This window comes from Cariama cristata, unplaced genomic scaffold (genome assembly GCF_000690535.1).
Source record: "Cariama cristata isolate BGI_N322 unplaced genomic scaffold, ASM69053v1 scaffold12368, whole genome shotgun sequence".
Classification (NCBI taxonomy): Eukaryota; Metazoa; Chordata; class Aves; order Cariamiformes; family Cariamidae; genus Cariama; species Cariama cristata.
The window spans coordinates 21,168-35,222 of NW_009630718.1; the positions used below are offsets into that span (position 1 = coordinate 21,168).

General features: G+C 39.0%; 1 protein-coding gene across 2 annotated transcripts in view; it reads right to left on the bottom strand.

Moving 5' to 3' along the window:
• Positions 1–917: 917 nt before the first annotated feature.
• ORC3 (origin recognition complex, subunit 3) overlaps positions 918–14,055 on the bottom strand; it is a 36,312-nt gene continuing 23,174 nt past the window's right edge. Inside the window, exons 14-20 of one of the 2 annotated variants that reach the window (XM_009705671.1) lie at positions 11,467–11,600; positions 8,948–9,027; positions 8,371–8,468; positions 7,329–7,470; positions 3,418–3,534; positions 2,281–2,360; positions 918–1,061 (exon numbers count right to left, since the gene is read on the bottom strand). In XM_009705671.1, coding sequence (XP_009703973.1) covers positions 956–1,061; positions 2,281–2,360; positions 3,418–3,534; positions 7,329–7,470; positions 8,371–8,468; positions 8,948–9,027; positions 11,467–11,600 — 757 coding nt within the window. In that variant the 3' untranslated portion in view covers positions 918–955. Of the gene's footprint in view, positions 1,062–2,280; positions 2,361–3,417; positions 3,535–7,328; positions 7,471–8,370; positions 8,469–8,947; positions 9,031–11,466; positions 11,601–14,055 lie in introns of both variants that reach the window. The other variant, XM_009705670.1, reaches the window with a different exon arrangement.

The following is a 14,055-nucleotide window of genomic DNA, read 5'->3' on the forward strand; positions in this document are numbered from 1 at the left end:
TCCAAAGGGGACAGCATCAGTAACCTCTGCCTGGGTATAGGTGCTGCTCCGTGTTGGCAGAAGCTCAGCGAGCGTTGCTGTGCAGGGCCAAGTGCCCGAGAAGGTTCTGTGACTGGAGATCTGTCGGATGAGTGGTGCTTTAATGCTCCCAGCCAATAGTTGTTATTTTCACAGCTGTTTCCTTTGCTTGTGTGCAGTACAAATCCTCAACAAAGAGAAAAGTTAGTGTGTACTTTAGGTGTGGATTTTACTACCTTCCTCCAATGGGCGAGCGCCATGTTCTCACGTAGTCTATGCTGAGACAAGTTCCCTGACAGCAAAAGTCAGCTAGTACTATTAAACTGCAGTAGAGAAAGGGAACGATGTAAACAGTTTGCTTTTCCTCTTCTCAAAGTGCAAAAACTTGTATCTTCAAAGTTATTCTGTCCCTTTCTCCTCCTCATGAAGGAGTTCTCAGGGAGTTATGACCAGTTTTGGTTTGAAGAACATGGAAGCTTATTGTCTTTTCTAGCATACTGGTTTTATTTATTTTTACATCTGTAGTTCAAGGAGCTGGAAGGCATTTTATAATGATGACTCAAATCCCATCAGCTTATAGGCAAGTTAATAATACTGCTTCACTGCTGTAGCTTACACAGCCAATGTTGTCCTTTTGGCTTGCGAGCCTGAATTATATCAGTATAGTGTTAAATACCACACATCAAAGAAGATTAAAACTGGCACAATACAGTATTTGGAACATGCGCATTAATAGAGCAGTACAATACACAGGGAGGATGAGTATTAAAAACCAACATTGCTAATTCAAGCCTATCTAGGCACTTGGAATGCATCTCACAACATTCAGTCATCGGCAATTTTATTTCAGTATGCAAAGTTAGTGGATGAGCCTAGCGGGAACACAGCCACTGCACAACGTTAGCAAGAACAGGTTTATTGAGATCTCGGTGGCATGTTAACAGCCGCCCCATGTCAGCCTTGCCACGTGGTCGGTTTTCTGCTTGCTAGGCTTTATGAAGCCTAGGAGTTCCAGTTCAGAAACCGCTCGAATAAAACGAGCACTGGACATTTCAGTAAAGGAAAGGGAATACACTTTGTGTGATGCATATTGATGGAGACTTCTCTCTAGGAGGGGAAGATTTCCAAGTCATGGTAAGCACAGATTACACAAAATATTGTTGGAAATAAGGGCAGAGCACGATTGGCCTACAGAAGCACAGATCTTCAGTCTAATCAGTATTTCTTTTGCTACATGCATACAATGTGCCAACAAAGGAAGAGTTCCTTTCCTCACTGCCAAGAGAAGCTTAAGGCCTACAAAGATACTAATTTTGTAGTCTCTCAGAAGAAGAATGAATTTATACGTTCATATCCCTTGACAAAAAAATGGCAAGATAGATAATTACAGAGATTTTTTTTTTTGAGGTTTCATAAAACAGCACCACCTTTTCTTTACTCGCTATTCACTATACCTTTCTTGCTGCCTTCCTGGCACACAGCTATATAGGCCTGAGTTAAATAGAGAATTTAGTTTTGTGTTAATTACCAGTGGAGCTTGTAAAAAAGGAAAGGCCTTACACTAAAGGAAAGCTAGGGGTAACATTAGAGCATATAAATATTCTTCCTGTAGTTAAGCCTCCTTTTGTACAGCTATTCATCTCTCCTCTGTGGGAGCACTACTGTTGTAGCCATGAGTTTTGGTTTTAATGCTCATCCTTTAAATATTTTGCAGACTTTAGTTAAGAATCAGGACAAAGTGAGAAGCAGAATGGATGTTTTGTGGGAAGTAAAATTCTCAACTCTAAGGTACTAGAACTCATGGCTTCTACAAAGATGCTACTTTTGTAAGCACTTCCTCTGCTAATGCTTCCATCTTCCTCACAATAACCTACTGTCTCCATTTCTCCATCTGCTCTCTAGGTCACAGCTACCCTGTCCTCTGTTCCCCAGTAATGCTGTCCCACTATACAGCAGCTGTGCCAACTCTCAGTTGATTTAACCAAATAAAACAGTTCAACTTGTTTTAAGGGCTGTTGGTTCTGTTTCAGAGCCAGACCCCTCCTGTGGACAGAAGCTGCTTTCTTACCTCGCCACCCTCAGCCCAACTATTTCAGCTGATCTATTTCTGTGACATTTTCAGTATGTTAAGGCTGTTTAAACTAGTCATATTATTTTTCTGGCATTAGTTACCAGTGCAAGTGAAGTTGTATTTTAAAAATCCTGGTTCATTAATCTTGTAAGCATTTGAATGTCAAACTTGAGAGAAATTAGAAAGGATACTGGATAATATCATCCACCTGGTCTGAGGAAGCCTCATCTGCATTTGGTTTGTCAGCTGCCATCACCACAGTTGAGAAAGCCTAGAAAGGGAAGAGCAGGACAGATTTAATGCATTTCAAAGACAGACAGAGCTGCATGTAAAATCCTGGAATGATAACTCCATGAGAATGTCAGTTCAGCAGCACTCAAAAGAGCAAGCAAGGTTACATATTGCTATGGCAGGAAGAGAGAATGAAAGACATCGCTTTATGAACTCATGTGCCTGCGTTTTAAATCCCAATACAGTTCTAGTCCCCAACCCATTCTCAGAAAAAATACAGTACTGAAAAACGTTCTCAAAGTGAGACTGCTTAAACATGCTGGAAAAATGACAGAGGTAAGTTGGCTGTGAAGACCTCTACAAAATTGAGGGACACCAAAAGGCTGGGTAGGTATCATCTGTCCACTGTTATTTCCAATACACAAGCAAGGCAGCCATAACAGAACAAGTAAAAGGAGCGTTCTCTGCACTGCATGTAGTTAAGCTACAGAATTTTTTGCCAGAGGATGCTATGGTTGCTAAAAAGTTATATTGGTAATGTAATCCAGGTGGGCTTACAAAATAATAGAGAAACCATTCCAGTTCAGGAAACTTTAGAGCTAAAACATGATTGTTAGCTAGGGAGTACTTGGAGAATGTCTCACATTAATGTACGTTCTCTCGTTACACTCTCTGCTTTTGGTCACAGTATGAGACAGGATATCAGGCTAGAAGGACCTTCTCTAGCACAAGCATTCTCTCCAAGAGCCCCACACTTGCCAAGCAAGCAGCACTTGCCTGTTTCCATAAAAGTGTTTTTAAGGATTCTGTGACAAAGGGGGAAAAAAAAGAAGGTAACTTTGTGAAGCATAAAATAGAAGCAGAAGCAAAAGATTTTCATCACAGAGTAATAATGCTGGGAATAAATGATTCACAGTAGTCAGAGGAAGACTCTGCGGGCTGGTGGTTGGAGTTACTGTGTCGTCTTCAACAGGAGGGATGGAGGTGTGCAATGATTTAAGCTGTCAAAAGGGGCACTGAAGAAAAGCAGACATGCAGCAAAAAGATAAATCAGCATACTGAAAGCGAGTAAAGGCACTGTTTGCATTGTCACATACCTCTAACCAATCAACGAGATTAATCAATCTGCCACACTCCAAATGAAGCTTATATGCTATGCATACGTCAGGGGCTTTATTAGAAATGCTTCCTCCGTCACTTTTCAAAGCTTGATTCTGATGAAAAAAAGGAAGGCAGTAACTTTGATCAGTTCTTAATCTTGAACAATTTTAAGGGCTAGATATAACTATTTCAGGAAATGCACATGGTAGGTATTTTAACTGAATGTTTACTGTTTGTGTGTTTAATGGCAAGTTGATGGTACAAAGGAAAAAAAAAACACTAGGAAAATAAGAAAACATACCATTAAAAAACCCCAACAAAAAACCACTCTGCTACTTCACTCCTGGTGTTCCTTCTACAATTTTGTAGATTTATGCAGTCTCTAATGAGTGATTACCTGATTAGGCTTTTCCTCAATTCTCTTGCTAGTTCAGTTTACATATCAGAGAGAAATACTCTGTTCTATGGATTCAGGAAAAGAAACTAGTCATGATTTGCCTCAGTAAAATGTAGAGAACAGAAAAGTGTCCCTTCCCCCCCAGCCCCCCAAAAGGAAAGAGGAAGTATTAGTATAGATCTATCAGATGTACTAAAAAGCAAAATTGCTTCTCTCATCTCAGAATTTTATCTTTGAAATGTAACAATCATTTCTCTCAGGCCTGAAACTCAGCACCTATGAAGGCAAAAGTCTGATTTCTCACAATCTGTTCCATATGTCAGGAAATTCAGGTCATCAGCACTGAACCATTTACTTGAGAAGTAAAAAGGCCACTTGAGCCAAAAGCAAAAGTCCCTGTAGAGCTGCAGAAATTTACATGTCCTATCAGTTCATGATTTTTTTCCAGTTTTCAGAATCATGTACTTTAAGAAGCCAGCTCTTTTAACATGAAAACAACCACTGATTATTCGTTTCAGTTCATAGAAGTTTTTGCTAAAATGCTTTTATGTGCTAGTAAAATACGCACGTTACTTTTGGGAAGTCTGTAAAGGCCTAGCAAGGATACCTTCATAAATAAATGCTTTAAGATAAGAAAGAAGGTTGGACAAAGAATGTAACTTTGCTCAAGAATCTCTCTAGCTTACCTTTCATAGATGTCAATCCCTGCAATTTGTAAGACTCGGATTCAGTTTGGACTCTAGCCCTTACGAGACACTTCACAATTTCCAGAAAGCCTAACAATTTGCAAGTTTGTTTATTCTGTACAAGGAACACAAAAGCTGCAGACATTAGGTTAATGTCTGTCAATGCAGTCCAGATGGTCTCCAGATAAGTGCAGACTAACCCGGCTAAACCCTCAAAATGTTACAACCCAGACATTAATTTACCAGACTATAATGCAGGAACATACCATAACAGTTTCCAATACTACTGTGCAGTGAAGTTGCACCTTCTGGCTGATCCTGTGGCTCACCACTGCCCAGAGGGATAACCCTACGCCTTGCCTTTCCCCCTCTGCTGCTTCACCTAACTCTACAGCTTCCTACCACTCACCCAGGTGCCAACTCTGGCATTGCTGGACACTTTGCATTGATTTTCTCATCTTAACAGTTACCACAACCAAGCAAGGATGCAACTTCTAGAGCAACTGCACTCCCCCAAAACAGGTTCATCTGTAGAAATTAGTATCTAGCTGGGCCACGTGCAAGTGCAGAGAATGACCCAGGAGATATTACTGATGGGCACTGCAGGGTCTCTGCCAGCACCTGAAAGAATTCAGCCTCACTTGTGGTAACTAGGCCAAGTCTTTACAGCAGAGCAGGAGGGAGCTGCAGCTGCGTGAGGGGGAAACCTCAGCTTCCTGAGGCAGCAGCAGCACATGCATCGTCCCGGAGAGGAAATAACAAGACTGACAAGGAGGAAACTGCCCTAGAATGAGCAGCCAGTTGTGAAACCACCTGCACAGCAGAGAGGTCCTGTTTCAGAAAGAATATGGGAGTGGGAACAACCCAGAACACTGTTGAGGAGGGGTTTCTCTTGCTTGACCCTGCCCGCAGAGGCTAGACAGAGGACAGGCTCCTACCTCAACCTAGAATCAATGTTACTGTTACTGTCTTTCCCAAGGACCAAATGCTAGTATCCCCTTTCCCCAATATGGGAGCTTAATTGCAACTCAAGGATTTTCATTTCATAGCAATCAAAATATCTTCATAGGTAATGGGGCTCATTCCTTGAGATCAATGTGAAAAATCGCCCTTCTTACCCAAGGTCAAGAACAAAACTTGCATGACTATCTAAAACTCCCGGAAGATCCAAGATCAGATTTCCTTGTGCTGACACAGTACTAAGCAGTGCTCTGCTGGTATTCCAGGTTACAACTTGTCAAATTTTCAAGGGATCAGTGAAAACAGAATTACACCTCCTCCCTCCCTGCCCCGTATAAGTATGATCCTTGGTTCATGTTTTGCTAAATAACTAACTGGAGTGGATTCCTGTAAGAAATGTATCACATATTAATCATTTGCTGGTCCTCTGCTGAAGCAGATCCTTTTCTGTCCTAGCCTTCTGGAAGGAACAGCTCTAGAGAACTTTGCTCTGATCGTGGACCAGGAAAGTACAAGCCATGCAGAAGTCATGAATACAATTAAGAAAAAATATTTGACTCACATGGATTAAAATGCTAAGCAAGGTATTCAGCCAATACTGCTGCTATTAGAAACTATGCCAAACCTTCATACTCTACTCAGAAAACATCAGAAATATATTAAAGTATGTCAAACAACAAAGTACAGGATGACAGAGGGCTTTAAATCCTGTCAACTCATCAAAGAGAATACTTATTAAAACACATCAGTAGGTAGATTTTGCTAGCTCTCCTGATCTATATTTTTACAGGTTTTCTAAAAACAGAAATTACTGAGGATCATATGAGGTCTTTTTAATGGTAGCCCACTTGCTAACTACTGTTTTCACAAATAAGCTCTTTAAGTGGTTTTAGAAATAACTCCTGCACACAGCAAAACTGACAGCCCTCGTTCAAACAGAGGCACAGTGCCAACAGACCCGATACAAATCGGGTTATAGAAGTCAAAGACTGATCTTTATCAAGTATGATTCCTGATAAGTGTTGGCTTTGACTCAAGTAACATATAATCACTCAGATACAGCTACAACCAATGTTTTCTTCAAAGCTGTAATCACATTTTTAAGGGAAATGTTAGGGCATGAGGATAACTCCAAGTCACATCTATAATCAAGGACAAAACAAAGAAACGTACGTTCACACCTTTTCCAAATCTCGCTCTCTTTCTTTCTTTCAGTCATCCTGTGACTTTGATTTATGAAAGAAGTGGAAAAGGGGTTGCTTTTCTTCTCTAGAAAAGGGCAGGGTTAACTAATAGAATCAATGACAACCCTTTTCTTGGACTCAGAAAAGATAGGATGTCAATACACAACAGATATTAAAATAAATGTAAAAAGAAAAACAAAGGACTCCTTTAAATATGCTGCATTTAAGCTACTGTTAATGTCATCACTCTGCCTGAACAGAGCCTTCACCTTACAGCAAGTCTACACAGTGAGGACTAAACATTGGCCCTGTACGGAAAGTCTCTGGAAAGAGCCACACACTGTTATTTTTCCCCATGGACAGTCATCCCATTTGTAATGGAGGACAATATAACTTTTCTGCTGTACCTATGGGAGAAAGAAAAGAACGTGACTAGAGCAGGCTCTGGAAAATGGATTCCCCCATATAGAACTCTTCCCGTAATTAGCTTATTCCAGCCAGATTCCCTAGCTCATTGCAAAGTCCCCAGTTACTTATCAACAGTAACTTGTTGGTTCTCTGCAAAACAGCTGAATGTGTGCCAAGCTTCGTGAAACAGCAAAACTAAGCCTTACACATCATCCTCATGTGTAGCCTTCAGAAACTACTCCAGCACTACAAACAACTCACTTGTTTCTTACCTTCAGGTAGCTGTATGGGTTATTTAAAGCTGTATGAAGTGCAATCCTCGGGGCAGCATTCAAGTGCTCACGGAGAACACTGGCTGTGTTGAAATATATTATCTCATGCAGAGTCTTGTGGTCTGCAGGAACAAGGTAATTTCTGAAAAAGCAACATCAGGTATGGGGGAAGGAAGAGAGATACAAGCTTTACCTTAAGGGAAACAACAGAAGCCTACTGCAGTTAGAGACTACAAGAATGCACGTTTCCCAACCAATACTGACAAATCTCCAAAAAACCAAGATGAACAGCGCTGAAATCAACTTTTAAGCAGGGAAGTCAGTTATTATCAACTCTACATCTAATGGATTTAGTCTGGAACTCCAGCTGGGCCACTAACAAATTAAAAAATAAGGGCAGCAGCTGAAATGCTAACACCAGTCATGTTACTCTACTCCACAGATCTTGCTTATCCATCTTGAGACCTCGTGATGAGGCTCTGCTCATCTTTGTCTTCATATTTGAAGCTGTTTCCTTGGCACAGTCATAATTCTGTTAGCTTCTCTGCCTCCCCCCCAGCAAGGCTCTATAATTAACAAGTGCCTTCATCTCTTCCCCCACCCCAAGCCTTTCACATTTTCTGCTGCAGAGCTGCCTCCAAAGCCCTATCTGCTATGCCTTGCTCACTGAAACAGCTCCCAAAACAGATAGGATATCACACTTGACATCTATACAGTTTCGTAAGTAGAACAGATCAGCAAAGATCAGCAAATCTTGACTTGATTTTGCCACATATACCCAGTCCTCCCTCAACTTTTTTCTGTAGCCAAAATAAATGGGTCAATTCATGTGCCAATTACTTCTACTAATCTATGGAAAAGAAATTTATTTTTTTTAATTTAGTATTTTTAGAGCCCTCATCAAAAAAAGAATAGGAAGGAAAAAAGTGTGCTTCATACTGCAGGGAATAAGACACATTTTGACAAGATTAACATATTAGCAAAATTTCTGTTGCAACTTATGGTGCAAACTAATGCAGGAATATAAAATGGGAAAGCTCACCTTACAAGACTGTCTATATAGTCAACAACTTCAAAACGAAGCATTTCAAACTTTGTCAGTTTCTTAGACCGCCTTGATTCCTTCAACTCCAACAAAGTCTTTAAAAAAAAGTGGTGCATAAAACTGCATGGGAGGTAGTTATTCTCTGGAGAACACAATCTATATGTTTAACATGTATAATTAATTTTTGCTGGCATGTCTTCACTGATGATGTTTGAACATGTGATCGTGCAGTTATTTTTATTTAGGCCAGTGTGTTCAGTTCTCAAACTGGTAGGAGTTTGGGAAATTCAAAGAAATGTGTTAGGCACAATGTGTAATTTACAAGTCAAATAAGAAGAAAACCCCTAATTTGCATTTTAAAATCCTAGTTTATGACAGATATTTTCTATAATTTTCTATGCATCAGCTGGGCCTGACATATATAGTTGGTACTTATTAATTCATTTTTAAGAAGAGTTAGTTATACACAACCTTTACTCAGAGCTCCAGCAAGCTGGGAAGAATTAACCATGGACAATGATATCTTAAAAGATTCAGTCAAGGAACTAGTCAGTAAAGCCTACGCAGGCCTAACCTTCTGAAGATGATAAAGGTCTGTCTTCTTCTGGAGCTCCTTTTGTGACGATACGGACACATCTCGTTCTTGGAAAGCTTCTGCTACTAGAACAAAACTAATGTTTGATATGTGGGGTAAACTTTTCCTGACTACCTATATAAACCCCCTAACCCAAGCAATCTGAGAACTATTACTTGTTCACATAGACGCAAACACATGCAGCTTTTGAGTCTTGCACCTTGTAAAAGATCATTAAAATGGAGTCTGGAGTGCAGCTTAACCAACGTTAATTAAGTACCTGAAGCAATTCAGCCCTGAACAGAGATCCAGCAAAAGCCTTGCACATCACTTGAATTCTGCTCATGTCATCCTAGGTCATACTCTCAACATTTTTAAGTTGCACAGATTAGTACCAGATACCACTGATGCTTTAGGAGTGCTTAAAAAGCCACACGCTGCGTTATTTTCTCCTCATGTGCAAAAAAAAAACCACTGAGTAAGAAATTAGTTCTCCCTACTTAACTCAGAAACTGCAACCAGAGCAGCAAAGCATGCTAAGGTATTTCATTGTCCAGTTTTATTCTCAATTTATAATAGAATTTTGGTTTTGTAGCCATGTAGTTTGTTGATCAATTGCACCAATAATTAGTAATTTTTAGGTAAAAACAAAGCAGCAAAAACTCCCAAAGCACAATCAATGCCAGGATGAGTGATAATCAAAATCAAAACAAAAGGTAACTACATTTCTTGCCTTACTTAGGAAGACAGTAATAAGATGGAGATTCCACCTACAGATCACAGGTAAAGCTCCAATCAGCAGTGACAATCATGAGATACAAAAGCTTTTTGGTGACCTACATAGAGTCAGTAGGTATTTTCCAGTGCCCTGTGGACATCTGTATTTGTGTTGAAGACTTCAAAACAGAGAACTTCCTCTCTCCACTCCTACACTGACATATTTTGAGATATTTTTTATCAAATCCTTCAGCTCAAAATAGACTGAACATAAGGATATTTTGTTTCCTCAAGCTTCATGTTTTTATTTTTTCCAGTTCATTACGCAGTCAGGAAGATGGACTTTGTTGTTATAAAAAAATTTGGACTATACTTTCACTCTAAGGTCTCTGTGGGAGATTTGGGTACATAACATTTTTGGCAGACTTCTGAAAACTCCCACTAAAGATCAACACAATCACAGAAACATACAGGAAGAAGTCACCTAACTCGGCAACGTATTAATGTAAAGTTTACCTTAACTTCCCTTTCTCACTTTTTCATTATAGGATAAATCTGCTTTGAAAACAAACTAAGATCATTCATGAATTCATTAGACCTTCTCTGCTTTAAAAAAATCTTCAAACCCTAAGTGAAAAAAAAAATACTGCCTTTTTTTGTTTATAGTTCTGCATCTCCCTGAATTCAGAGAGTTATTGTTTTTTATTTATTCCCTCAAGGTTAAAAATCCAACTACTTAAAAGCCTTTTGCTTCAATTCTTTTTTCCCAAACTAGATGAACCTTTAGGTTTTCCATCATAGTTCAGATTCTTCAGTGCTAGTATCTTCAGTGACATACACAGCTTGCTTTTTCAAAGTGATCACCTATTTCCTGTACCACAGCCCTGCTATTACTACATCTATTAAAAAATACATGGTACAGGCAAGAGCTAATTCTTCTAAACAAGCCTCAGTTAACTCTAGAGCGTTATGTGACTATTTTAATTAATATTAGACTGCATTTGGTGGCTTATTGCCTAATTGCCCAAATGCTGGTTAGCAACCACACTGATGAGGAACTTAATTTAATGTGCATAAAACAGACCAGATGATAACCACTTCATCTTCAAAAGGGAATCACAGGGGAGCACTTCTCTGTAGTTCAGGAGAAGCAATGAAATTCCTGTTCCAGAGGGATGCTGGAATATGTCAGATTCCTATTTCAGAAGGAATATGGCAGTTTCTGTTAACCTGCCTCTGAAAGACAGAAGGCTCCTACTCATTTGCCTTACTAAACTTTCAAATACCTCCTCTACCATGAACAAACATATGGGCCTGACAAGTTACAGCATGTCAGCAGAGCCCTGACAACCGGCACTTGGTGTCCTAGCTCTTCTATGAATTTAACCGAATGTGCAGGTGAAAGAACTTTATATACATTTGGATTAAATACCTTGTCATAAGGAAGTCGGCTCCTGTTTATCTTTCAATATCTGTTTTTACTTGTTAAATGTTTTTAATGATTGCAACATCTGGTAAAATGCTCAAAATATACGTATGACAGATATAGTGAGTAATGTTTGCTGATCTGTCCAATTTCTTATCTTGCATCACTCCTCTGTATTATAAAAAGCATGAACCCCATAGCAATAAAGAACAGAAACATTTCCTTATTGTGTGCATGTATTTAAAAGAACAATCTTGAAAAATCTGACAGTTTGATACAATGACAGGAGATCACCAGGGAAAATGATACCCATTGGTCAGATTATAAAACAGCTTTCATATAATCTGCAATGGAATGTATGATGGTACACACCCACCTTCTAGTTTCTGAAACTGGGTCAAGAACTCCTTCAACTTCTCTACTGTCTCATCAAACTCCTTTCCAGAAGATGACACAAAAATTTCCACACATTGTTGAAGCATGGTTACCAAATCAGACTTATTCAACATCCTAAAAGACACAATTGTTGGCTGAAGTTGAAACACAGAATGATGAAACAGCTTTCAATGTTCTTAGTTGAAAAAAAAAAGTTAAAAATTAATTTGAAAAAATCCTTTTAAAAAGAGAAAACCTCCAAGATTTCAAGCATTCAGTCTTGCAGTGAAGTAATTTTTTTTTCCTTGCTGTCATTAACAGAAAGAAACAAGTCAGCTTGGATAGATGTCCTTTACATTTTCCTGCAGAACTGACAATGAAAGCTTTTCTGATACTCTATCTAAAAATACTTGCTGGATACAGAGTTATAATTTTTGAATTATTTAAAAAATTTTAAGTATTTTTTAAAAAGTATGGTATGGTTCATAACTCATTCCCAAGAATGGTAAAAGAAATGGTAAAAAAAAATAAATTATCAGATTAGTATGTATTCACAGATCCACAAAATCCATTACTCTCTGTGATTCAGAATGATTCTCGAACAAAATCTGAACTGCTGTTTTCTGTATTTAATTGCTATAAACCTATCCACCACTACAATCCCAGAATCATTTAGGTTGGAATGGACCTCTTAAGATCATCTAGCCCAACCTCCAGCCTAGCATTTACTTACTTTTAATTATGTATTAAGGTATTCTATAAATGTCATCAAGCACTGCTCAGACTCAGAATCTTCATTTAAAAGGTATCAAAGCCAGTCCTTGCAAATATCCATAAATGAAATCCAGAATTACAGTTATTGCATCAAGCCAGTAGCATTACACATGCATGTAACTTTCTTCACGCAGTGCAAGAGGTTCCCATCACTAAACACTCTGGTTCTGAAATCACACATCTGTAACAGTCGCCCTTCCCAGGAGCCCTTCCCAGCCTATTCTTGTGGTTTTGCTTTGTCTTATACAAAACAAAGGTGCTAATAGTTTAAGGATTTTAGAAGACACAGAAAACCACAGCTATACGAAAAAGGGAGCATGACAAAAGAATGAGATGATGGTGATCCGTGTGTAAGGCAGCGGGTCTCCATATCATCTATCTAAACATTGACTAAGAGAGATTTGAGGAAGAATTTAGGAGAGGCTGGGGAAGATTTATGGATGTCTGGAGATGCAATTGCAATTTGAGCTCTAGGTCCTAACTGGCACTTGATGCTAAATGCTTGTAAAAGCCAGAACTTGAAACTCGTTTATCCGATTCAGGGTTATGGATTTTTGCAAGTCAGGTGTTGCCTTCAGATACACTTGTTTTGTACAAAAAAGCATCAGGAGTTAACAACAGAAAGGATGACCTTGACCACACAAAAGGCTAGAAAACATTTTGAAACTGTCCTGTAGAATATAATGAGTAAACCAGATAGCCTTCTTCCAGGCCAGACAAAACACTGCAATAATTAAATACCTAAGACTGAGAGGATAACCAGATTTGGTGATCTGTGAATGGGAAAGAACAAATTTATTTCAATAATATTATTCAAAATGAAGCTGCAAGTTCTAGAAAAACAAACTCATTTACAGAAACAATGGGATTAGAGGGCCCAAAGACCAGGCAAGAGGATGGTTATCACATATGAGGAAACAGTAAAGGATCCTTTTCAACCTTTTGGGCTTGAGATTACTGCAAGGTATGCCAGGTATCAGACAGTGGGGTTAAGATTTTAATTCCGTTAGGAGACAGGCTTAAAGCAGAAACGAAGATCTCAGATCACCCAAAGACAGTAAATAAATCTGTCTCTGATTATTCAGAGACAAGTTATGAAAGAGAAGAAAGGAAGTTAGAATGAAGTCCACAGAAACTCCTTCTGAATGCTGAAGTGAGGGAATCATCTGAAGAAGTAACAGAGATTGGTCAACAACAAAATGGTAACAGTCACGGAAGGGCAGGACTGTGATAAGCAGTATGTGATGAATAGCATCAATGATTAGCCGACAAAACCAGAGCACAGGATCTAGACAAAAGACAACAAGTCAGACAGTCCTCAAAGTTTTGTCACCTGAAAGCTTGACCAGATGTCCCAGCCAGTTAGCTCCCCATAACCAATCAAGTGAGACACTCTCCAACATCTCTTAATCTTACCGCTCCTCTGCTTGGATTAATCCAATGTGAACTAAAGCTTATGCACTCTCCCTGTCTCCCCATGGTATTTTTTAGACTCTAGACAACTAGATTAAAGTAGAATAGCTATTGTCTAGATTGCTAAAGTTAGATCAACTGAAACACCATCTTTGAGGAGAACACTTTTAGCAGAAGGGATAAAAGCCAGTTAATGAAAGGCTGAAGCAGAGAACCAACCAACCACAAAAGGAACTCAACGCAACAACTGAAAACCCCATATCCAAACACAGTTCATGAAGGGCAAAAGAGGGACTTTGTTAGAAATTGGGAAATAAGCTGATCAAAAGCTTCTCTATTTTTTACTTTCTAAATACAAGGAAAAAAGATAGACTCCAGAAAAACACTGAAAAGAAGAATAAGG